At 32.1% G+C, this 24,227-nt stretch overlaps 5 protein-coding genes across 6 annotated transcripts; 4 read left to right on the top strand and 1 right to left on the bottom strand.

The window, feature by feature from the left end:
- Positions 1-2,018: 2,018 nt before the first annotated feature.
- LOC101203445 (transcription factor MUTE) lies at positions 2,019-3,743 on the bottom strand. 2 transcript variants are annotated; one of them, XM_011652689.2, is made up of 3 exons: positions 3,575-3,743; positions 3,092-3,481; positions 2,019-2,260 (listed from the first exon to the last, which is right to left on the bottom strand). In XM_011652689.2, exons 1-3 carry the CDS (start codon positions 3,668-3,670, stop codon positions 2,174-2,176), a joined length of 573 nt encoding a protein of 190 aa, XP_011650991.1. In that variant the 5' UTR covers positions 3,671-3,743; the 3' UTR covers positions 2,019-2,173. The 2 variants fall into 2 exon arrangements, with proteins under 2 accessions (XP_011650991.1, XP_031737973.1); XM_031882113.1 differs by having other exon boundaries at positions 2,019-2,256.
- Positions 3,744-9,790: 6,047 nt separating this feature from the next.
- Positions 9,791-11,481, top strand: LOC101210735 (probable aspartic proteinase GIP2). The gene has a single exon (XM_004134106.3). It carries the CDS (start codon positions 9,839-9,841, stop codon positions 11,144-11,146), a length of 1,308 nt encoding a protein of 435 aa, XP_004134154.1. The 5' UTR covers positions 9,791-9,838; the 3' UTR covers positions 11,147-11,481.
- An 845-nt stretch (positions 11,482-12,326) lies between these two features.
- On the top strand, positions 12,327-14,253 carry LOC101210239 (probable aspartic proteinase GIP2). The gene has a single exon (XM_004134104.3). It carries the CDS (start codon positions 12,487-12,489, stop codon positions 13,774-13,776), a length of 1,290 nt encoding a protein of 429 aa, XP_004134152.1. The 5' UTR covers positions 12,327-12,486; the 3' UTR covers positions 13,777-14,253.
- A 710-nt stretch (positions 14,254-14,963) lies between these two features.
- LOC101210491 (probable aspartic proteinase GIP2) lies at positions 14,964-16,541 on the top strand. The gene has a single exon (XM_004134105.3). The coding sequence runs from the start codon at positions 15,014-15,016 to the stop codon at positions 16,310-16,312; it is 1,299 nt and encodes a 432-aa protein (XP_004134153.1). The 5' UTR covers positions 14,964-15,013; the 3' UTR covers positions 16,313-16,541.
- Positions 16,542-18,382: 1,841 nt separating this feature from the next.
- Positions 18,383-20,216, top strand: LOC101203206 (probable aquaporin NIP7-1). The gene is made up of 5 exons (XM_004134407.3): positions 18,383-18,583; positions 18,660-18,884; positions 19,029-19,232; positions 19,356-19,417; positions 19,863-20,216. Exons 1-5 carry the CDS (start codon positions 18,491-18,493, stop codon positions 20,083-20,085), a joined length of 807 nt encoding a protein of 268 aa, XP_004134455.2. The 5' UTR covers positions 18,383-18,490; the 3' UTR covers positions 20,086-20,216.
- The last annotated feature ends 4,011 nt before the right edge of the window (positions 20,217-24,227 follow it).

The raw sequence follows: 24,227 nt of genomic DNA, 5'->3' as shown, positions 1-24,227 counted from the left end.
CCAATTTTCTTTTTTTTAAAAATTATATATTGATGATATACAGAAGTATTGAAAATGATATTTTAAATGGAAAATTTAACCTATTATATATTCCATTTTAAAATGTACATAATTCTACTACTATATTTGCAACTTTTTAGAAAATATTGAATTTGTTTGGTATAAATTCTTAAATTGAATATTTACTGCTAAATTATACTTAAATTTAAAAAAGTGTAAGATCTAAAACAAGAATAGAAAAATGATTATTTATGAAGAGAAAAAGGAGGAATTGATCATATGTTGATTAGAGGGTAAGAAATAAATGGATATTATAAGATAATAGTGAAGTAATAGTAAACCCTAAGGTTGAATAATAATAATAATAATTAGAGTGAGGAGGCAGGAATATGCAGTACCCAAATTCACATGCCATTGTCATTATTGGTCCAATTTTTTGAAACAATAATCCAACTTGCTCACTTCCAGAAATTCAAATTTTTATTTTACCAAACTATTATTTTCTTTTAAAATTTAAAAGTAAAAACAATAATTTCCAAAAAGAAAAAGAAAAAGAAAAAGAAAAAAAGGGAACTGAAAATCATGGCCCAAAAGGCCTTCCTAGTTGGGCCTAACCCACAAGCCCAGACCCCAACTCAATGAGAACCAGAATGAGGCCTATTTGTAAGAATTGAATAGCAAATGTTGCCGAGTAGTGATTATGATAAGTAGGCAATAGCAGATGCCTTAAATTGAAAGCAATTCACAATGATACCAATCAGTATTGGGTGCTACTATCACTACATTGATAACTTTCAAACTTTGAGAAACTAGAAACCACCCCCCTCTCAAACGGTAGTTGGGTGTGTGAGCTTTCTAGTGTTTAGATATTCTATTATTTTTAGGTTTCAAGTGTAATTTATGTAAGTTTAAATCATAGCATAAGTAATTAAATAAGAATAAAAAAAAATAGAGAGAGAGAGAATATATATTATACTAATAGGGAAACATTTCTTCATGTGTATATATGAATGTAGTTCAATAAGAAAATGAATATGTGAAAGTAATGTGAGAATATTTAAAATAAACTAATAATTAGCTCGTGTGTGTGACTCTATAGGAAAGAGTTATGGATAATGATTTGTGGGTGAGAATATATATATATATATATATATATATATATATATATTATTTAGAGAAAGATTAGTGAAAAAAAGAGTTTGCTGTTTTGAAAAAAATTAAAGTTTGTGGCTAATTAATATTTCATTGCCAAGATTAGTTTAACAAATTATAAAATGTAGTTGATTTATAAATTATCATTTGGTGTTCAATATGATTCATCCAGGGATTGTTTTATCCATTTGCTTAAATTGAGCTTTGATGGAAATTTTGATATTATCCATGTCAACAGTACCCTAAGTTTATTTAGGTATGAATAGATGTATACTTAATTATGCCCTAGATTACCATAAAATTAGAGAAAATTAAAATATAATGTACTTGTAGACCTCAGATAAACATTAATAACTTTATGTCTTTATTAACATATATACGAGGGATATTTTATGTTTTCATCTACCCTATTTCTCTCTATTATTCGTTGAGGAAAGAATTACATTTTTTCTTTCTTTCTAGTTTTGTAGGTTTTTAGGAGGAGTAATTTTATTTTCTAGAGTTTTTATCTAATGGAAGGATTTAATTTGATACACTAGCTAGTTAGGTTTTTTAGTTAATTAATAAAATTGTTAATTGAAGGTTTTAGTTAATTATATGACTCATAAAAGAATCAAAATATTAGGAAAAATCTTTAGATGATCACAAGGAAAAATCTCACACATGTTGTCAAAAAATTAAAATATAATTAAGAAAAGAATTGTTTTTTAAAAAATTTCCTAACTGCGGAAGGCTTAATCATGATCTTCAACTACAAGATTGGCCATTAAAAACATTAATATCATTCCAAAGAACCATAGTTTAATCTATGTTCTGCAATTATTAAACTAAAAAGTAGATAAAGTACTTATAATAAGGGAGGAATATAAATAAATAAATAAACATATTATATATAAACTTCATATATTGATTAAACAGTGATCGGCCAAACTGTCTTATTTTTCTATTCTTAATGTAAACTTAAACTGACCATAATTAAGCATATAATTAAGTCATTGAAAGGTTAATTATATTATGTTTATCACTGGCATAAATAAAGTTGAGAGCAAAAGCTTTGTTGAACTTCAAAAGCTAATTCCTCCAAACTTAGCTGACATTCAAGTCCTATCTGCATCCAACAAAAAGTTTAAATAAAACTTATCAATTAAGGAAAATAAATAACAATTTAAATCATTTTGATCACGCACCATCCACGAATCTAGAGTTTAAAATAAAATTTTATGTGTAAAACAATATTACATGCATGCATGCATAAAAAAAAAAAAAAAAAGATGATAAGTTATTCTAGATTTATAATCTCAAGAACTTAAGGATAGTTTTATTTATCAATTTTACCTAGTCGTTATTCCATGCATGCGTTTAAATATAAAGTTGTTGAAGATTGAAGATAGGATGGGTTGATAGCTAAAAGTGGAAACCCATGAACCCTAACTTTAGTCCAAAGTTAGATCAAAATTTGGATATATGAAGGGAAAGATAGATCAAAATTGAATATATGATATGATCATCACATGCAAAAATAATATTGTTTTGAAGCGTTGAATACACATGAATTATTCTCCCTCTTTTTCTAATGAATTTGTGTGGTGATCTATACTTGGGCAAAAAAAAAGTTTAACAATGATTCAAACTTTCTATAGTTTCCTTGTGTCAGTTTTGATCCAAATAAATGTAATTTTATTTACAATAACTTCAAATTCTTTCAAAATTATTTTCCATCTATCTTTGGTAATATATAGTACCCTCTTGTGTATATGATATCTTAAATATTTTCCAATTTATATAATTCCTATTCAGCTATAGATAGTTTTGTTTTCATATGTGAAATAAACAAAAAAAAAAAAAAAGATTAGGGTTTCAAGTATGAGCTTTATGTCATATCCCAATCAAAATAGAAACCCTAAGTAGGAGGGTAGTTAAATAAGGCGATATTGTATACCTTGACAACAAAAGAGTATAGAACCGTGTCATCCATACTACTAATGTTGAGATGAAGAACCTCAAAGGACAGCCTCTCGAAGACACCAATCATCTTTGGAAGTTGGCCGGGAATCCGTCGAGAAATGATCTTCAAAACCACGTTCGAACCCGAAATCTTTGCTTCAACATCTGCAACCGATGAATTGCAACATGCTCCGACATCAACTCCATTTTCGAATCCAAACGGGCTATTATCAGATCCCAAAGCCACCAACTGTGCCTTTGGGCTCGGACCGGGGCTAGGGCTTATACTCTTCCTCCTTCGTTTATTTGACTCCAAGGATTGCAATACTTGATGCAACTCCTTGATGAACTCTATGACTCCCCCAATAATGGAGGCTTGATCTCCCTGTAATAATTAAGATAAAAGTAACCAAACTCCATCATATGAAAGCACATGAAAATTAAGAATAAAAGAGAGAGAGAGAGATTGAAGAGAAACCCTTTTGATATAGAAAGAAGGGGTTAAAGATCTCAAAACCCTAAGATGTTCATTCATTTGCCTTCTTCTATTTCTCTCCACAGCAATATGAGCCATGATGTGTCTGGTTTTATTTGAAGAGTGTTGTATGAGTGTGTTTTGGGAACAAAAGAGAAGGATTATTATTGAGAAGGTATTTATATATAAATAGAAAGAAAGAGAGAAGGGGGGAAGGACATATACATATATTTGTGTGTATATGTAATAAATGCAGGAAGTTGTAGGTCTCGTGAGAATTATGATATGGTTTTATTAATATTACTTTTATCATATTATTTGTTTCTTTGTATATCTCTTTGTAAATATATGCATGTATTACGCGTCTCACGCCTAATACCTTACCTCAATTACGTGCCCTTCGTAAGGTAAAACACACTATTTGTTGGAGATGTGTTGAGAGTCTCACGTTGAAAAAACTAAGAATGGATGAACTACTCCTCTCATAATCAATTGGTTTTGAGATGAAACTATATACTATCTAACACCACTAATTGTAAACTCGTTTTTTTTTTTTACATTAGATAGAAAGAAATACATCAAAAGTTAGTAAAAACGGTTAGATTAATTTAGATCACTTAAATAAGTCTAGGGTCAATTAATTAATTATTGATTTAGTAGTTCTAGTTTGGATAGGATATAAGAAAAAACTCATCTAGAATCAAGCCTAATTAGGTAAACTTTAAATCCTTCTTCCTATTAAACACATTGTTACAACTTCATATGAGTTTAACTTTTACTTTTAATTTATCTAGAATCAAACTTTTGGCTTCTTCTTTCTTCATTTTAGAGTTTAATTTCATCCTTGATTTTAGCATCAAAATAATTTTTCTTGATTTTGTCGTTCTAAAACTACAAAATTTATCAGGGTTGTCATGTACAGTTTTTTTCTCCCTAAATTTTATCATCAACATATATCAAGTAGTTGAGTCTGTTATTAATGCATCACAACTTGTTCTACGACGCATAGCAATCCATATACCTAAAATATCAGAGAACCAAACAAAGGGTTTCACCTCTTCCTTAATTAAAGTGGCTAAGGAACTTCTTTTCCCTTCTTAATTATTTGCTCTCTCTCTCTCTATACCTATATATGTACATTTATACATTTACCTCTTTCTTCATTTTTTTCCCCTTTATTATTTGCATGCAAAACTACTTCTTTCTCATTATATCACTCAAAGCTTAATGGATGAACCTTTATGTCTCAACTGTGATGTTCTGATTCCCATCCACAGCTAGCTTTTGGCTACCAATGTGCGTGAGATAGTAAATTTTTTCAATACTCCAACCACTTTAGTCTATAAACTATAATAATTTTACGATTTATAAGTACTATATGGATAAGCTCACACTAACCCCTCATTTTGCATCTAAAGGAATTGGGAATATAATAGTACACATACAGCATTGAGATGATCAAGATGTTCTCTATTGATTCAAACATTAAACCCATATGGTATATCCTTATATATGTAACGCTCTTTTATTACATAGTAAAGAAAGATGGAGCTCGGGTTTCTTTAAGATCAATTCTTTTTTTGTCCATAACTAATTTTAGTTTGTCAATTAAACCAACGATACCATTAGTATTTTTTTCCTTTCAATGATATATTAGTTTTTTTAACTACCCATATTTTGGCATACATAATTGAGTTAGAAATGTTTGATTAATTATCCCTCTTTTATTAATTCAACAAACTAAAAATATATTGATTTTAAAAAATGTTAGAAATGATCAGACTGATTCCTTGCAAATTTATTTATTTGAAATTAATAAATTTGGGAGATTAGGGAGAGTTTACCATTGTGGGCTCCGGCAATGTAGCCCAATTGCATAGGCCCAAGAATTATCAAATTAAACACCAAAAATATTATTATTACTTAAGCATAGTTTGAAAAGAGTATTTAATTTGTTTTAATTATATTTATACACTAATTTCATGGTTTATTTGCATTGAAGCCAAATTTTGAAAAACGCTTTATTTTATAACAAAAAGGTTAAAATTGATGTTTTAATTTGTATCCTTCAAACATGGGCGGATTTCCTATTTTATAACTTCAACTTGAAGTGATTTCAATGCATTTCCACTCTTAGTTTTGAACCCATAGGAAAAAAAATGAAAAATCATATGTGGTATTGTTGATGCAAAAAAATTGACGACTACAACTAGATGATATGATGTGTCATATAGTTAAATTCTCTCTTTTGGATGAGGGTGATGGGTTGCATGAGCATACACAACCTCTCTATCATCTAGATCTCACTGATCAAGCTTTTTAACACCTAAGTTGAAATATTGATCTCCTAGTTGTAAAGGGAGAAATTTTAGTACTATGGTTTGCTATGATAATAACATTTTAAAGATAATGTCGAGTCTATATTATAACATCATACATCATTTGGTGATTTGTCAATAATACTATAGTTGCTATTATTCTTATTTATAATAGAGCTAGATTCCTATGTGCTTCTCCTTATCAAAATATATAAAATATTTACGTCTAACTTAGGTTATGTTTATTGTGCAATCTATTTAACTGTCTACCTACAGTTTTATCATGTGTTAAATTTTCTATAAAAAAAATTGAAGAGGACGAACACGGGAAAGTTTGCCACTGCTTTCTAACTATAGTGATATAATTTCAAAATAGTAAATCGAAAAAGAAAATAAAAATTGTTCCTCATGAAATTTCCATAGGAAATCACTTCCTTTATCCTTTGCATATATATGAATTTGGGCTAATAATTTTGAAAAGAAAATTTATATATATATTTTTAATCTTCATGATTTGTAATTAAGTCTTATCATCCATTAATTTTGATCTGTTCATCCATAAATCCTTTGTTTCCTTGTGCCGACACAATAAATAAATAAATATACATAAATGATTTGTGATATTTTTTAAATTTGTAAATATTTTTAAAAGTTTTTTTTTATGAAAATTATTAATGAAATAGAATTTGATAAATAGTGAATGTCACAACAACAGGAAACAAGGATGAACCCTTACATAACTAACGGTACGAACAACTAATAGTGCATATAAGTAGAGACAGAAAAAAACAGTAAATACTGTTAACCTAGTTCGATGATACAACATATACGTCTGACATGTCCTTGACCTGAGATCAGAGATTTTATTTATTTGATATATAAATTGTAATCAACTTATTATATGATGTTTTAGTATAGAGTTTAACACTACCAATATTCACTCGGTACTATTAGTGATACAACATTACATAAAATAACTCTATCACTAAACTTATTCAAAGATACATTTGACTAACCAAAATATCTCATTTAATGAAGTTTCTCATCAATCAACATATTAAGGTAGTGTACTGGAGAAACTTCACCTGAACCACATCATTCAACAAGACGTAAACAAAAGTTCTTTTAAATCTTCATACTATAGAAACTTGAACTTCGAATGTTGTGATTAAACTCAGGCTAAACAGTAGCTAGTACAAGTATCAGCAACAAATCACAACATTAAGAGAGGACTTACACGCGTCTAATTCTTATGAATAACTGACTCTTTAAATGTGAAGTTGTCCCTCACAAAATTGTCTTCCTCTTGCGTAGTCACACATTTCTCTCCATTTTTACAAAATAAAGCACGTTGAATAATGCCCATACAAGTGCATTATAATCTCAATCAAAAATCTTCAATAAACAAGGAAATAATATTTTTTAAAAAAGAACCAAATAAAATATTTTTCCCATTAGCTTCACAACCTTTCCTTATAAAATAATATTTTTCAAAAAGGAACCATTAAAATCATTTTCCTATCCTAATATTCTTCACAAACTTTGTTCAAACGAGCTGAACAAATAAAATATCAGAAAATTGCATCAAATGACAAAAACATTTAGAAAAAATAGCTCATTGCACATATCTTTTAGCGAATATGACAATTAATTATATAATCGTACGATTATTGACTTTTAAATTTGCTACTTTTGCAATTTAGAAAATATAGTGATATAAATTTCATTATTAATTTTTTTTACTATTTTTGTAAGGACTCTTCAAATATTCTTTTAAGGCGTATCCATAGTTATTCTAACAGAAATTGTAATTAAATATTTGGTATGATTTAGCAATATTTATTAATTTATGATATCCTCTTACACGTCGTTCAGAGGATATGATAGAAAGTACATTACGAATGAATGTTCACTTAATGGAACATGTCTTCTTTATTTTAACCGATGTAATCCAATATCTTATTAATAAAACCATGTTAGATGTGACAATAACATGCTTGCTTACTATATTATTTAATTGAAACTTTGAGCTTTACCTATTACATCATATGTTATTGTCAACACGCAATAACTTAATTTTTTCTTCTCAAATCTTTTCTCCACGTCTATCATTATGGACCCCTAAGATCATGTTTTTTAATAGTATGTATTGTCAATGTTCCAAGTCAAAAGTTTATGGATTATTCAATTTTGTGGTGCAATTTGTTGGATAATATTTATATATATACCAACAAGAGCCTAGTCCAACCAATGTTATGAACTAATAACATGACATAAAAGTTACTAACAATAATGAAAGTATAGATTTGAAATTAAAATAATTACTGAATTAATTGATGGGTACAACTGGTAAGTCCTAAAATCCTAATGAAGGCCAAGCTTGGGCAAATTAATTAGGTGAATTTGAATTTAAAGTTGTTAAAGAAAGGATAAGAATGGATAGTGATAGAAAAGTCAAATGAGTAGTACTACAACTTATATTCAAACGTGGCAAACAGCTGGAGAAATCAGAGGCTCCACGTGGACAAAGCGCCAACCGTTTTGGTATCGCACCCTTCTGAAGACTTTTCAAAGCCTTCCACGTTTGAACAAAAATACTCCACGTCATCCACACAAAGTATTTAGGGTATTTCGAATTTGGGCTCTTCCTGCTCACATTTTGAGAGAAGATCTTAATTATTATTGGTAGGGTACTAAAACTATTGTCCAATCTTGGTTGCCCCTTCGTGTCTTTTCAAAATTATGTTTAATCTTGTTGTAATAAATTTTATTATTTATATAAAATGTTAGCTAATGAGTAGATATTATTGAATTAACTTCAAATTTACTTTCAAAGTTTTATTGTTTTATTTTTACAATTTTGGAGGCTAGTTTGTTAGCATGAGATTTGTAGTTTTCAACCTATTGGGAGATTTGTAGAAAGACTCCTGGAATTGGATTTTATCAAGGATGCAAGTGCAAAAAGAAAAAATGAATTTGTTAATTACATATCAACATTTACACTGTTTTTGAAAACTTTGGCAATTTTTTTTTTTAAGAAAACAAATTTCTATTTTTATCTCATCAATTTTGATTTTAAAAAATTATCCCCTAATTGAGATGAGTGTTCTTTTTAGTGCAAGAGTTGTGATATGGGGATGTAATTACTCATATCAATTACCATACATTAATTCACTTTGTGTAGAAGAGGATTATTTACTGGTGCACTGCATGGTAATACAAACATTCAAACGTACTTTAATCATTTGTAGGAAAACCTTTTAAAGCAATTAAAAAAAGAAAGAGAACCTTTAGAAGAGAAATAAAAAAATATTTCAAAAAGAAAGTAAGAAGGCCATTAACCATTAGAATTAAAGAAAGTAAGGAGGGAGGAAGAAGACAGCCATCAAATCAAGCTTTTGAGAAGAAATATTTTTTTAATAGAAAAATAGCAAGAAAGATAGAGAGAAAATATAGTTTTATTTTATTAAAAAAGAAAAAGGAATACTAATAAGTTTTCTTTTCTAAATATTTTTTGTATCCATAATTCAAGAAAATTTAATTATTGATCAATGAAATGTAAGATTAGCTTCTTTTTTCTTTTTTTTTTCCTCACAGAACTTCAGATTTGATATTATATTTAGTTCAACGTGTAATAGACAGGAAATAAAAAATTACTAAACCAAATTTATGATTAACTCTTAATTAAACATGTCATATTTATAATTCTAGAATGTTATTATTTGTTGGATTAATCATTAATTTTTAGTTGTTTGTTACATGGTGTATCTGAGGACTGTGTTCGCACATCAACTTTTTAGCTAAATACATAACTTATTTGAAAAAGAAGAGTGAAGAAATAATTATTTTGGATGACCGGTCAAATTCGTCAACCACACTTCCTATATAAATTCACAAACCTTCCTCCTCACTTCACACCAACAAATTACCTCAAAACACTCCCTCCTCAATGGCCTCCTCCACTTCCTTCTCCTTCTTCTCCTCCATTCTCTTCCTCCTCTTCTCCATTTCCATTGCTGCAACTTCCTTCCGTCCCAAATCCCTCCTTCTCCCTGTTACCAAACACCCATCTCTTCAATATATAACCGAGATCCACCAACGAACTCCTCTAGTTCCGGTCAAGCTCACGGTGGACCTCGGCGGTCAGTTCATGTGGGTCGACTGTGACCGTGGCTACGTTTCTTCCTCCTACAAACCCGCTCGTTGTCGTTCCGCCCAATGCTCCCTCGCCTCGAAGTCCAGTGCCTGCGGTCAATGCTTTTCGCCACCCCGCCCCGGCTGCAACAACAATACCTGCAGCCTTTTCCCCGGCAACACCATTATCCGTCTCTCAACTAGCGGAGAAGTCGCTTCAGACGTCGTCTCTGTTTCCTCCACCAACGGCTTCAATCCAACCAGAGCCGTGTCGATCCCTAATTTCCTCTTCGTCTGCGGTTCCACTTTTCTCCTCGAAGGCCTCGCCCCCGGCGTAACTGGAATGGCCGGATTCGGAAGAAACGGAATCTCTCTACCATCCCAATTCGCCGCCGCCTTCAGCTTTAACAGAAAATTCGCCGTGTGCTTGAGCGGCTCCACTAGTTCCCCTGGCGTCATCTTCTCCGGTAACGGCCCATACCATTTCTTACCCAACATCGACTTAACAAATTCCTTCACCTACACCCCGCTCTTCATCAACCCCGTCAGTACCGCAGGCGTGTCCTCCGCCGGGGAAAAATCCACTGAATATTTCATCGGCGTTACGTCCATCGTCGTTAACTCCAAACCCGTCCCACTCAACACGACCCTTCTGAAAATCGACAGCAACGGAAACGGCGGAACGAAAATCAGCACAGTGAATCCATTCACCGTACTAGAATCGTCAATATACAAAGCGTTGGTGAAAGCATTCACGACGGAGGTATCAAAAGTACCGAGGGTGGGAGCGGTGGCACCGTTTGAAGTTTGTTACAGTTCAAAGAGCTTTCCAAGCACTCGATTGGGGGCGGGAGTTCCGACGATAGATTTGGTTTTGCAGAACAAAAAAGTGATTTGGAGCATGTTCGGTGCGAACTCGATGGTACAGGTAAACGATGAGGTATTGTGCTTGGGATTTGTAGACGGAGGAGTTGATGTGAGAACCGCGATTGTGATTGGAGCCCACCAGATTGAGGATAAATTGCTTGAATTTGATTTGGCTACTTCTAGACTTGGATTCACCCCAACTTTACTGGGTCGGATGACTACTTGCGCTAATTTCAATTTTACATCTAATGCTTGATCAATTAAAAATTATCTAAACTTTTTAATTAATCAATGCTTAAATTCCCATCAAATTAAATACTCTTTACTTTTTAGGTTTGTATTATATTTTTATTATCTACTATTCATGAATAAGTGAGAGCTAAAGCTTTTGGTTGTTTGTTTATTTTACTTTAATAAAGAGTTGTTTGGATTTTCCTTATTTTGAGCCTGATTCAGTGAGACTATATGAAGAGTTATGCTTGTATACATGAGGAAGATGTATTAGTTGGATTTCATACTGTGACACCCACCTTGTTTGAATTTGTAAGTTGAGCAATCAGAATCCATCCAAGCATAAGGCATGAAGAGTTACTTGTTGTATTGTTAATTACCATGTTTGGCCTATACGTAATAGACCAGTGTTGATGGAGGCTCATTGTGTCCTCGTTGAATGAATATTCAATACGAAATTTTTATTTATTGTTTTAAGTGGCTCACAACTTCTCTCGCTAGGTTATATTTGCTATCTTTTTTTCTAAGTGTATATTCAATTGGTTTGTTGTGTTTTCTTGGTGTTAACCTAGGTGTGAGATGACTCTCTCATTTTAATTTTAGTAAAATATATACGTGTACACCTAGCTAATACTATTTAATTTGAGTCTCTTATCTTACATTATTTCACTTTATTATCTATAACAAATTTGTAAATTAAACACAAATGTTTAACTTTTATATATTAAATAATATTTTGCATATCCAAGTAAGAATAATAATAATTCTAATAATTTAAAACATATTTACACCATAAACATCTCCTAATCATTTTGTTAGAAGTGTATAACACATTCAAAATAAAAAATAAACAAATATTTTTGTCCATGTGTTGTTTCTTCACATTTTTAACGAGGATCTTAGGGATACCTTCTTAAACACGGATTGATTCAAAATTTTAATTTCTTAAAATCAAAGATGTGCATAAGAACTTCATTTTAAAATAAATTGATAAATGAGAGAAGGTAAAAACACTAAACCTGAAAGAGAGTTATTTGAATCTAAACAATGTAACAAAGTGACATGAGTATTATCAAAGAACATGTGTTACTTTAAACATTAGAAAGTTACTTTAATAATTTGTAACTAAAAAGAACCATTCAGAATTTTAAAAAAGTAAAGAAAGAATGAGGGAGGGAGGGAGGAAGAAGACCATCATTGAGCTTTTGAGCATAAATAATATAGAAGTTTGCTCGAGGAAAAACAAAATGATGAACACAAAGATTCCGATGATCGGTCAAATTCGTCCTCCACGCTCTGCCCATATAAACTCACAGTCTCCATCCTCACTTCCACACCAACAAATACCTCAAAACATCCCCATCAATGGCCGCCTCCACTTCCTTCTCCCTCTTCTCCTCCATTCTCTTTCTCCTCTTCTCCATTTCCATTGCCTCAACTTCCTTCACCCCCAGATCCCTCGTTCTCCCTGTCACCAAACATCCATCTCTCCAATACATCATCCAGATCCACCAACGAACTCCTCTGGTTCCGGTCAATCTCACAGTGGATCTCGGCGGTTGGCTAATGTGGGTCGACTGTGACCGTGGCTTCGTTTCTTCCTCCTACAAACCCGCTCGTTGTCGCTCCGCCCAATGCTCCCTCGCCAAATCCATTTCCTGCGGCAAATGCTATTTGCCGCCCCACCCCGGCTGCAACAACTACACTTGCAGCCTTTCCGCCCGAAACACCATCATCCAACTATCCTCTGGCGGAGAAGTCACTTCCGACCTTGTCTCTGTTTCTTCCACCAATGGCTTCAATTCAACCAGAGCCCTCTCCGTCCCCAATTTCCTGTTCATCTGCAGCTCGACTTTCCTCCTCGAAGGCCTGGCCGGCGGTGTAACTGGAATGGCAGGATTCGGAAGAACCAGAATATCTCTACCATCCCAATTCGCCGCCGCCTTCAGCTTTAGCCGGAAATTCACCATGTGCTTGAGCGGCTCCACTGGATTCCCTGGTGTCATCTTCTCCGGTTACGGCCCATACCATTTCTTACCCAACATCGACTTAACAAATTCTCTCACTTATACCCCGTTGCTCATCAACCCCGTTGGCTTCGCCGGGGAAAAATCATCGGAGTATTTCATCGGCGTTAAATCCATCGAATTCAACTCCAAAACCGTCCCACTAAACACCACTCTTCTGAAAATCGACAGCAACGGAAACGGTGGTACAAAAATCAGCACTGTCAATCCATACACCGTACTGGAAACATCAATTTACAGGGCGTTGGTGAAAACATTCACATCGGAGCTTGGGAACATTCCAAGAGTGGCGGCGGTGGCGCCATTTGAGGTCTGTTATAGTTCAAAAAGCTTTGGAAGTACTGAATTGGGGCCGAGTGTGCCATCGATTGATTTGATTTTGCAGAACAAAAAAGTGATTTGGAGAATGTTCGGGGCGAACTCGATGGTGGTTGTGACCGAGGAGGTATTATGCTTGGGATTTGTTGAGGGTGGAGTGGAAGCAGAAACGGCGATGGTGATTGGAGGGCACCAAATAGAGGATAATTTGCTTGAATTTGATTTGGCAACTTCTAGGCTTGGATTTAGCTCAACTTTACTGGGACGAAACACTAATTGCGCTAATTTTAATTTTACTTCAACTGCTTGATTAACTAAAAAACTTAAATGAAGTTTTCTAATTATTGTCAACCTTTTGAAATTAAAATAATTATTGGTTTCTTAATGGATACAACTCCTAGATCCTAAAATCCAAATTAATGCTAAGTTTGGATAAATGGGTTGAATTTTGTTTTAATTTACTAATGAAGGGATAAGAATTGAAAGTGATAGAAAAAGTCAAATAAATGAGTAGTACTACATTACTTTAATGTCGAAAAGTGTCCAATTCAACAGATTAACAGCTGGAAAATCATAGCCTCCACGTGGACAAAGCGACAACCGTTTAGATTTTGCACAATCCCAAGACTAATTGGAAGCCTTCCACGTTTGACTAAATAATTCCACGTCATCCACACAAAATTCATGGTCTTTCCCATTCAGGGTTCTTCCTCCTCATATTTTGAGAGAAGTTTGTAATTAAAGAGTGGGAGTAATAGAACTATTATCCGAGTCAGTTGCCACATCACTATCTTTTTAATTTATGGAATGACTTTAAATTTATTTTATTTTAAAAATTGAGACGACTATTTTGTTTGAACAAGTTTGGTAGGTTTTTTTTAAAATCAAACAACAAAAAATACTAAAATTAATAAATCTGACAGCCGTAAAAGAATAAAAAAAAAGAAAGATATTTTGACGTAATAACTACAAACAAGATGAATGTAGTAGGGCATCATATAGTGATAAACATGCAAAACTTGATCGGTGAGTAAAGAAAGCCACTGAGCATAAGATAAAAATAAAACACACAAGAAAACAAAACAAAAGGAAGACGCCGTGATTAAGCCTTTGAGAAACAAAAGTATGTTTAGAAATAAATGAAAAAAGGTAAGAGAGAGAAAACATATTGTAATTTTGACAAGTTTATAGTTTTCATATTTTAATTTTGAATTTGTGTCTAATTGGTCCCAAAACTTTTTAATTTTATTTCTAATAAATTCTTTCATTTTTTTAAAATATAGATCAGATCAACTTTTGATATATTTAATAATAAAATAAACACAACTCTAAAATCCATATTTTATGTCTAAGTTGAAGATTGAAAATTCATATTTTAGATAAATGAATTGTCATGGCCTTCGTCCCATTCCATAATTGTTTAAAGATAAATTGAAAGTAAAATTTCCGTTGACCGGTCAAACTCGTCCTCCACACTCTGCCTATATAAACTCAAGAGTCTCCATCGCCACTTCCACACCAACAAACACCTCAAACCATCTCCATCAATGGCGGCCTCCACTTCCTTCTCCTTCTCCATACTCTTCCTCCTCTTCTCCATTTCCTTTGCCGCAACTTCCTTCCGTCCCAAATCCCTCCTTCTCCCCGTCACCAAACACCCATCTGGCCAATACATCACTCAGATTCGCCAACGAACTCCTCTGGTTCCTGTAAAGCTAACGGTGGACCTCGGCGGTCAGTTCATGTGGGTCGACTGTGACCGTGGCTACGTTTCTTCCTCCTACAAACCTGTCCGTTGCCGCTCCGCCCAATGTTCCCTCTCCAAATCCACTTCTTGCGGTGATTGCTTTTCGCCACCCCGCCCCGGCTGCAACAACAACACTTGTGGTCATTTCCCCGGGAACACCATCATCCAACTCTCCACTAGCGGAGAAGTCACTTCCGACGTCCTCTCTGTTTCTTCCACCAATGGCTTCAATCCAACCAGAGCCGTCTCTATCCCCAATTTCCTCTTCGTCTGCGGTCCGACTTTCCTTCTCGAAGGCCTCGCCGGCGGGGTATCTGGAATGGCCGGATTCGGAAGAACCGGAATCTCTCTGCCGTCACAATTCTCCGCGGCTTTCAGCTTTAACCGGAAATTCGCCGTGTGCTTGAGCGGCTCCACTAGATCCCCGGGCGTCATCTTCTCTGGTAACGGTCCGTACCATTTCTTACAAAACGTCGACGTAACAAAATCCCTCACCTATACCCCACTCTTCATCAACCCGGTCAGCACCGCCGGCGTCTCCACCTCGGGGGAAAAATCGTCGGAATATTTCATCGGCGTTAAATCCATCGTATTCAACTCTAAAACCGTCCCAATCAACACCACCCTTCTGAAGATCGATAGCAACGGAAACGGCGGTACAAAAATCAGCACCGTCCATCCATACACCGTACTGGAATCATCAATTTACAACGCGTTGGTGAAAACAATCACGAGAGAGCTCCGAAACATTCCGCGAGTGGCGGCGGTGGCACCGTTTGGGGTTTGTTATAAGTCAAAAAGCTTTGGAAGTACTCGATTGGGGCCGGGGATGCCATCGATCGATTTGATTTTGCAGAACAAGAAAGTGATATGGAGAATCTTTGGTGCGAACTCGATGGTACAAGTAAACGAGGAGGTATTGTGCTTAGGATTTGTTGACGGTGGAGTTGAAGCGAGAACGGCGATTGTGATTGGAGCCTACCAGATGGAGGATAATTTGCTTGAATTTGATTTAGCAACTTCAAGACTTGGATTTAGCTCAACTTTATTGGGACGGATGACTACTTGTGCTAATTTTAATTTTACTTCAACTGCTTGATTAATTAAAAAAACTTAACTACTTTGTGAGGTTTTGTGTTCTTGTAATTTTATTATTGAATAACTGAGGGTGAGGCTTTCTTTGATTTCGAAAAAGGGGAAGAAATGTGTTGTATTTATTGATTGGATAATGTATGATGGCCCCAATGTGAGTGGACTCGAGTTGGATTCAAATTATTCATCCCTGATTTGGAATTTGGATAAATTAATTGTGTGTTTGAGGATGCCAATGACTATCTTAATTAAATGCTTTTGCCAAAAACAATTACTTATATATATATATATATAGTTTCGAAAACAATTAAACTTTAGAATAATAATTGATTTTGGAAAACTAGATTTGCAGAACTCGAAGTGAATTTTTTTAAAGAACGAATCATGCAAGTTTTTTTTATAATACAAATTTATGTTTATTAACAATGCTTAAGCTGTGTCTGTCTGATTGATTTAACTCTATAATGCTTTAATATTGAACCTAGCTAAGTCAAAAATATAATTCCACTTGCACCCGATTCCCAGAACTCATTATTAATGAAATGTCATCGAAATCACTAACTTTTTACTCACGTTTTGGCCAATTTTTTAATCACATTTAATATGCAGAATTATAACATTAAGAAAAATTCAACAATAATAAAGTTTAAAGAATCCATACTCTTAAGTTTATTATAAAAAATGCATAAGAATATTGATCAATTCTTTCTTTTCTTCACCAAATTATTGAAGATTTTTCCTAAACTTTACCCAACTTCAGAATTCAGAACTTTAATTCAATGCTCCAAATTAAGCCATAAAAGAGAGAAATTAAAAGCACAAACAATAAAATTGCTTTAATTATTAAACATCACAGTAATAAAGAATTAATTGATTACCTGTTTTCCTTTTTCTTTCTCTCTTTTTGTTTTTCTATTGTAAAAAAACAAACCCCAGCTGATTACTCATTATTTAATACTGAGATGGAATATTGCTTTGTTATTATTGTTGTAAAGTATTTAATTCATTACTGCACCATTACTAAATTACAGGAATATTCATACTCTTTTCTAAAAAAAGTTCTATTAAAAAAGAATTCATTTTTTCTTTTGTAATGAAACATTATTTGGTTGATTCTTTTTTAACTCAACAAAACTCCAAATTCTTAATTTATAGTTATTTCCACGAGGAGATATCAACTTTTTTAGTTCATGTATTCATTATGAAAAGTTTTTAAAATAAAACTTTACGAAACTAATGTTAAGGGTACTTTTTTAAAAAAAGTTTTAGGATGTTTTTAAATCTCTAAAAAAATTTGACTTGACGTAGTTTTCATATTTTAGTGAGAAATATGTATTTGATGTTAAATTTCTCTAGTTTGGGAAAATGATTGTAAACAGGTTTTGAAGCAACATTTACATATTCTGACATATGGAAATAGATAGGCATTGTGAAATTTGAAAGTCAAGAGTCAAAGTGGACTGCTGAAGATAATCTTTTTAATTTTTTTTATATTTATATTTGTGTGATATATATATATATATATAATTCTGAAACTTGTAAAGTGATGTTTCTTAAAAGGTGGGTGAAAATAAATTGTTTGTTTAAATAAATAGGTTTATATAACAATAAAATAAACAAGATAGATGGAGATTTTAGTTTAAAATATTAATCCAACACAAAGTTTCAAACTAACTACTGACTATTAGGATTTATTATTGTTACTTTTCTTTGCTTATGGAGTTGGGGAGTTGATTGATTCACCAGAGGAACACACACACATATATATAGTAAATTATCAGTTGAAAAGACAATGTACTAGGGAGATTGTTAATTAAGTACACCAGCACTTGGGCCCAAGGAAACCCAAGCCCAGATGGGCTTTGGGGATACCCCATCACGGATGTGTTTTGCCATGCCCATGCCCATGCCCATGCCCATGCCCATGCCCATGCCCATGCCCAACGCAAATGTATTTATAAACTGTAGTTGACGAAAGCCATAAGAGTGTGAACAAAACATTACGTACGCATGAATGATAGGAAGTAGACTGTGGTTAGCTACACATCAAAACAACTTTACCAAATCACCATAATTTTAACTACAAAACGCACACCAACTTTAAACTCACGTACCATCAAACTCATGCTTTTCAAACTTTTTAACCACCCTTCAACAACCACATTACACTGTACCAACTCCACATATGGCTTCAAATAATAATAATAATACAATCCCTGTCACCGTCTCCGCCACCTTCCCTCAACCGACGACAATGGACCATAATCTAGTTCGCCCAGTAATGCTTCGAATACTATTTTTCTATTGCAACGATGGTCGACCGCTGCTATGGCCTTAATATGTTTTTGGTGTAGGTTTTGGGAGAGATGGTGGGGAGTTTTTTGTTGATTCTTTGCGTGAGCGGGGTAACGGCGACCGGGCAGCTGACGGGCAGTCAGATGGGTATACTGGACTATGCCGTGGCTGCTGGTTTGACGGTGGGCGTTTTGACGTTCTGCTTTGCTCCCATTTCTGGTGCTCATTTTAATCCAGCCATCACTCTTGCCTCTGCCATTTCTGGTCACTTTCCATGGTCTAGGGTACTACTATATACTCTTCTTTTTTAATTTTCAAATTAATTAAAATTTACTTTTATTTCATTAAATTATGGGATTCAAAGTTTTTGTTCTTTTATTTAAAATAACATAAAACTAAGTTGAAAGTTTTTAATGTTTGGAGATTAGGTAATGGCATATGTGGTGGCTCAAACGACAGGTTGTGTAATGGCAACGTATGCAGCAATGTTTGTTTTTGGCATAAAACCACAACAGTTGATCACTCGGCCACTTTATAATTATTCTTCTCCCTTTTCTGCCTTCTTCCTCGAACTTCTTTTAACTTTCATTCTCATGTTCCTCCTTTCTTCTTTATCCCATCAATCCCAATTAGTAAGTCGTTTACTTATAATCAAACTTTCATTTTTGTGTACTCTTAATTATTATATATAAGACTATAAGTGATGATCACCTTAACCCATCCAACATATTATTTTTCTCTTTAATCATGTATAGGTTCGTCAATTTTCTGGCTTTGTCATTGGAATGGCCATTGCTCTTGCTGTGTTTATTGCCGGGTACGTCTTGGCTACATTTTCGATCTTCTACTTATCAAAGCAAATAAATGTTATATTGTCGATCATTCTCTCATTCTTAGTGTTTGGTGTTTGGTTTCTCTACATTTTAAAATAATTCACTTTTACTTCTAAATTTTTACTATAATTTTTATTTCATCTTTTAGGTTTTAACCTATTAAAACGAGTTTAGTTTTCATTTAGTCTACAATTTTACCTATTCTTAGTTGTTCACTCCTATTTGACGTGATGAAGAATTAACGAAAGCTAATTTATTTAATTATGTTAAGCTGGTTAATATATATTAACACCAAACTGCTGAAAAAGATAGTTGTTAAAAACAAAAGTAAATTTTAGAAACCAAATTAAAATAAAACTCATGAATAAAAAAGGTAACTGATTATTTATTTAAAAAAAAAAGAGGCTGACGGGTTTTGGGCCAATGCAGGCCCATTTCCGGTGCATCAATGAACCCAGCAAGATCTTTAGGACCGGCAATTGTTTCATGGGCTTTCGATGACATATGGATCTATATTACGGCTCCGGCCATCGGGGCCATCACCGGGGCGTTCATCAGCGACTTCCTCCGCCTTAGTCCTCCACCGCCTCAACCATCCAACGCCAAATATTTTGATGTCTCCTCCTCTGCCAACGCATATCTAATTACTTAGCACAAATCATTGCTCTTCATCATCCCTCTATATCTCCAGTTGCTTTTTCTATGTTAAAATGATCTATCATCTTATATATACGTGGAATAACAATTTTAGTTATAAAATCATGTCATTTCCTTACGTGTAAATATGTTGGTTTTTCTTTCTAATTTCAAGAAAATGTATATCCATCTTCGTCTAGATCAATAACATTATTTGAGATAATTATTTTTAAAAAATTATTTGAGATAGTTATAAAAATAGTGTATTTTTATTTGATAATAAAATTAAAGTTTTATCTAGTTGAAATAAGTGTAAATAAGTTCGTTTTTGTTTTTAGTATCAAGAAAATCAGCCAAAAGTAAAAGAAAAATACAATTATTTGATGTTGAAATAGAAGTAGTTGAATTATACATATGTACTCCTTAAAGTCGATGTTTTCACGTAGATTATGTGTTGAAAACTACACTCTATTTTCCTCTCTCTTAAGCTAACTGTTCTTCAAATGTTTATCCTTAAATATTCTTGATCAAGTGCTTTGAATTTGAATTTGAACGACGAAGAGCCCGTTTGGGATGAGGATTATGCAAGGCTACAATAATTATATCTAGTTACAATAAATACTATTTAAAAATTTCATATTAGCTACACTAAATACCATTTCAAAACTTCTCATTTGCTACATTTTTTACTATTTGACATTTATTACTCATTTTTTATTTGTTAATTTTATACCCACAACAATGAAAATTCATATGTTAATTAATTATTTAGATACATTTTTTTATAGGACAATTAATTTGAGAGCATAACTCAGTAAACAAAATATTGAATGTTTGGTTCCCTACTACTGTAAAACAAATAATATAATCTTTGATTTCATAATTACCATTATTTGTTAAAAAAAAAAAAGTAGTTTGTTTTTAAATAATAAAAAGTTATAATTACCTTAATATGAAACTAAACAAATATTTTAAAAATAGGGTTTGATGGATTTTGATTATATTCATCAATAATGGATAATCAAATCATGAATCAACATCATTTGCAAAGGAAAAGGTAGAAGAGAGCAAGTTGAAGAAATAATAATAATAAGAACTCCATGAAAAGCCCTAAACCAATAGATGAAGAAAAAACAATGCAATGCAAAGAAAGAAAAGGAAAAATTGATGTGTTGATGGAGACTTCTTTAGTGCTTTCTACTTTTTTCCAACCAAACAATCTTATCTTCTTCAATGTAAACCTAAAGCCAACCACTCATAATAATTGCTTCTTCAAATTTGTCTCTCTAAAAAGAGTTTAATTCAAAAAGAGTCTTACTATACTTAACTCATTTATTAATATGTATGTGAATTGTTGAAAAAAAAAGTAACCAATCGTAATCCTAAATTTTATGAGTTTTTCTTCTAAATGTTTTTCTCTCATTGGATTAAGGATCAAATCACTAAATTTCAAGACAATAAGTATTATTCTCCGTCTCTTAGAATGTTATTAATATTATATGTAACAAAACAAAAGTACTTTTTATCTAATTATACCTTCAAACTTTTAATTGTGAAATTTGAGACTTTAAACTATTATTGAAATTAGGTTTAGGGTTGTAGAAAATAGACCCTGCTGATAGAGCCCTAAACTTTTATCATTTAAGATTTAGGGTTGTAAGAAATAGACCCGATAAAAAGTACTAAAACTTCTAACTTATATAACAATTACAATTTATATAATTATTTAAGTTTTGAATGATCAAGTTTTACAACTATAAATTTGAAGGTATTCTTGTAATTTGTTTAAGATTGCAGAAAAAATGGTTAATTAGCTCAACAATTATTGACATAATATTTCAACCTAAAAGTGAATGATTTGAATCTTACTACCCTAATTATAGAGTAAAAATATGATTGGTTGAATATATATCTCATTATTTGCAATCATATATTCAAAATTTCCAAATACATTAATGAAAGAAACATGCATGCTCTCAATATATATATATATATATTTCTCTCTCTCAAGATCATTTGATGTCCTTTCCCCATCAAGAAACGGTCCACTAAGACCACAATAAATTCTTCCCCTGCAACCCATCTAAGCTTTGGCTATATATTTATGCTTAGTTAATTAATCAGAAATAATTGATCATCATCTTCTAAACCCTAACCAATGTGGAGAGTTAACCTATCTTTCTCAATCAAAGTTGAGCTCAACCCTTTCTGTTACCTAAAATAGATTATATAACCTATTATTTTCAATTAACCTTCCCCAAATGAAAATATATATATATAAGGGGTATATAGAAGATTTTGGAATTTTATTTTAGTTATTAAGTTTTCAAAATGTTACGTTTTTCTACTTTTTCGTTTTTATTTTGAAAATTATGTAAAATCTTGAAATTTTATAAAATGAAAATGAAATTCAAAATTTGGAAGAAAAATCAAAGGAGGAAATAAAAACCAAATTCAAAATGAAGAAGTAAAAGCAACATTTTAAGTTATTGAAATGATGGAAGGAAAAATTGAATGGCAATAATAAACATTTCAATAAAACAAAATAAACAAAAAAATAAAAACAAAGTATTAAATGCATTTTTAACAAATACTTATAAGATTTTTGTTTTTTTCTAAAATCCATTTAAATTGTTGTCAATCTAAGATTGGCTATTTTATCATTCAATTACTAATTTGGCAGTCTCCCTTCCCATAATAAATTAGATCAATTGCTTGATCCATTGATAAACATCTTAACCTATTTTTAGTTTTTGGTACTATTGTAGTAATTTGATTATTAAGACTCCCTTTAATAATTATTTTGGCTCATTTATAACCTTTTGTTTTTGTTTAAAAATTGTGTTTATTTTCTTATCATAATTGATCTTTTTTAAATACCAAAAAAATAGAATAAAAATAAATAAAACTAATCCCAAATTAGGTTTAAAATTAAATCCCACGAAGACCTAAATCCAAAATACTAGAGTAGAGTTACAACCTCACAAATTAATTCAATCCAAACTAAATTAACTAATTTCATTACAAAAAAATATTTTCCAACGTACCTAAATCAACATTAATGATTAATTATCTTTACAATCTTTTTTTTGAGCTAAACACGATACATAGGAGGGAGGAACTCAACCACTAACTTCTAATTAATTAGTCAATAATATACGTTTTATCTTAACTAATAAAATTACAATCAAAATGTTCCTTTGAAAAACCTCAAAACACGTTAGATTAGATTAAATGTAGATGATCTAAAGCATGAAGTCGTTATCGACTAAGGTCATATAGCTACCTCCACTTAGATTCAAATATATATGATCTAAATAAAAGTGTGGTCCAAATATAAAAGTATTTATAAAAATGTGGTTCTCTTTGAAGCATACAAAAAAAACTATAGATATTGGCATTGTGATCACTCCAAGGTCAATGGAACACAAATGAAAATAAGGGGAAAATATGTGGCTCTCTCACTTGATTTATTTTTCTACCTTTCCTCCCAAAAAACAATTTTATTTATTTATTTTGTCACAATCTATAGTGGTGGTAGTGGTTGGATTATGCCTTAAAACCCTAATTTTTAAATTCCCCTTTTTAATGAAATTCAAACAAGTACCACAATTATATTTTTATTTAATCTTTGCTAACCCAATTATTAATTACACATTACATATTTATAAATTATAACCCTCTTTTCGATTTGTTGATCTTTAAATCTATATATATATTATTCTCTACTTAGACCCTCTCTACGTGTCATTTTCATTTTTTAGATATTAAAATTTGTATTTGAAGTGACATTCGAAACTATGGGCCATACCCAAAAACCATGGACGTCGCCATCAGATATTGCATTATATTATATCAATTTCTTAGAGACGTCATTTGCTTTAATTTCTTTTTCTTTTTATTTTCCTTAATTTATTTTTTAAAATAAAAAAAGATTTTAGAATATTGATCAAAATTGGTTGGTTTTGTCAACGAGACGATGTTTTATTTTAGTGGGAAGAAAATAAAGATATTGATTGTTAAAATGAAATGATTATTTTAAAAATTGATATTATAAAAAGTATATCCCTATTTTGATTGGATATAATTCCCTTTTTTAGTTGAACATGGTTGCTCAAGTTTGGCGGCCATTACTACATATATTTTAAATCATTCACC

This window comes from Cucumis sativus, chromosome 3, assembly GCF_000004075.3.
Source record: "Cucumis sativus cultivar 9930 chromosome 3, Cucumber_9930_V3, whole genome shotgun sequence".
NCBI lineage: Eukaryota > Viridiplantae > Streptophyta > Magnoliopsida > Cucurbitales > Cucurbitaceae > Cucumis > Cucumis sativus.
This window is presented reverse-complemented; position numbering and strand designations above follow the sequence as displayed.

Excerpts from the sequence above, each read along its gene's own strand:
- LOC101203445 (XM_011652689.2), bottom strand. The coding sequence starts at position 3,670 with ATGGCTCATATTGCTGTGGAGAGAAATAGAAGAAGGCAAATGAATGAA. Across the intron at positions 3,482-3,574 it reads CTTCTTTCTATATCAAAAGG|GGAGATCAAGCCTCCATTAT; the intron begins GTTTCTCTTCAA and ends TAATTATTACAG. Across the intron at positions 2,261-3,091 it reads TATACTCTTTTGTTGTCAAG|ATAGGACTTGAATGTCAGCT; the intron begins GTATACAATATC and ends TGTTGGATGCAG.
- LOC101203206 (XM_004134407.3), top strand. The coding sequence starts at position 18,491 with ATGGCTTCAAATAATAATAATAATACAATCCCTGTCACCGTCTCCGCC. Across the intron at positions 18,885-19,028 it reads GTCACTTTCCATGGTCTAGG|GTAATGGCATATGTGGTGGC; the intron begins GTACTACTATAT and ends TTTGGAGATTAG. Across the intron at positions 19,233-19,355 it reads TATCCCATCAATCCCAATTA|GTTCGTCAATTTTCTGGCTT; the intron begins GTAAGTCGTTTA and ends AATCATGTATAG.
- LOC101210735 (XM_004134106.3), top strand. The coding sequence starts at position 9,839 with ATGGCCTCCTCCACTTCCTTCTCCTTCTTCTCCTCCATTCTCTTCCTC.
- LOC101210491 (XM_004134105.3), top strand. The coding sequence starts at position 15,014 with ATGGCGGCCTCCACTTCCTTCTCCTTCTCCATACTCTTCCTCCTCTTC.
- LOC101210239 (XM_004134104.3), top strand. The coding sequence starts at position 12,487 with ATGGCCGCCTCCACTTCCTTCTCCCTCTTCTCCTCCATTCTCTTTCTC.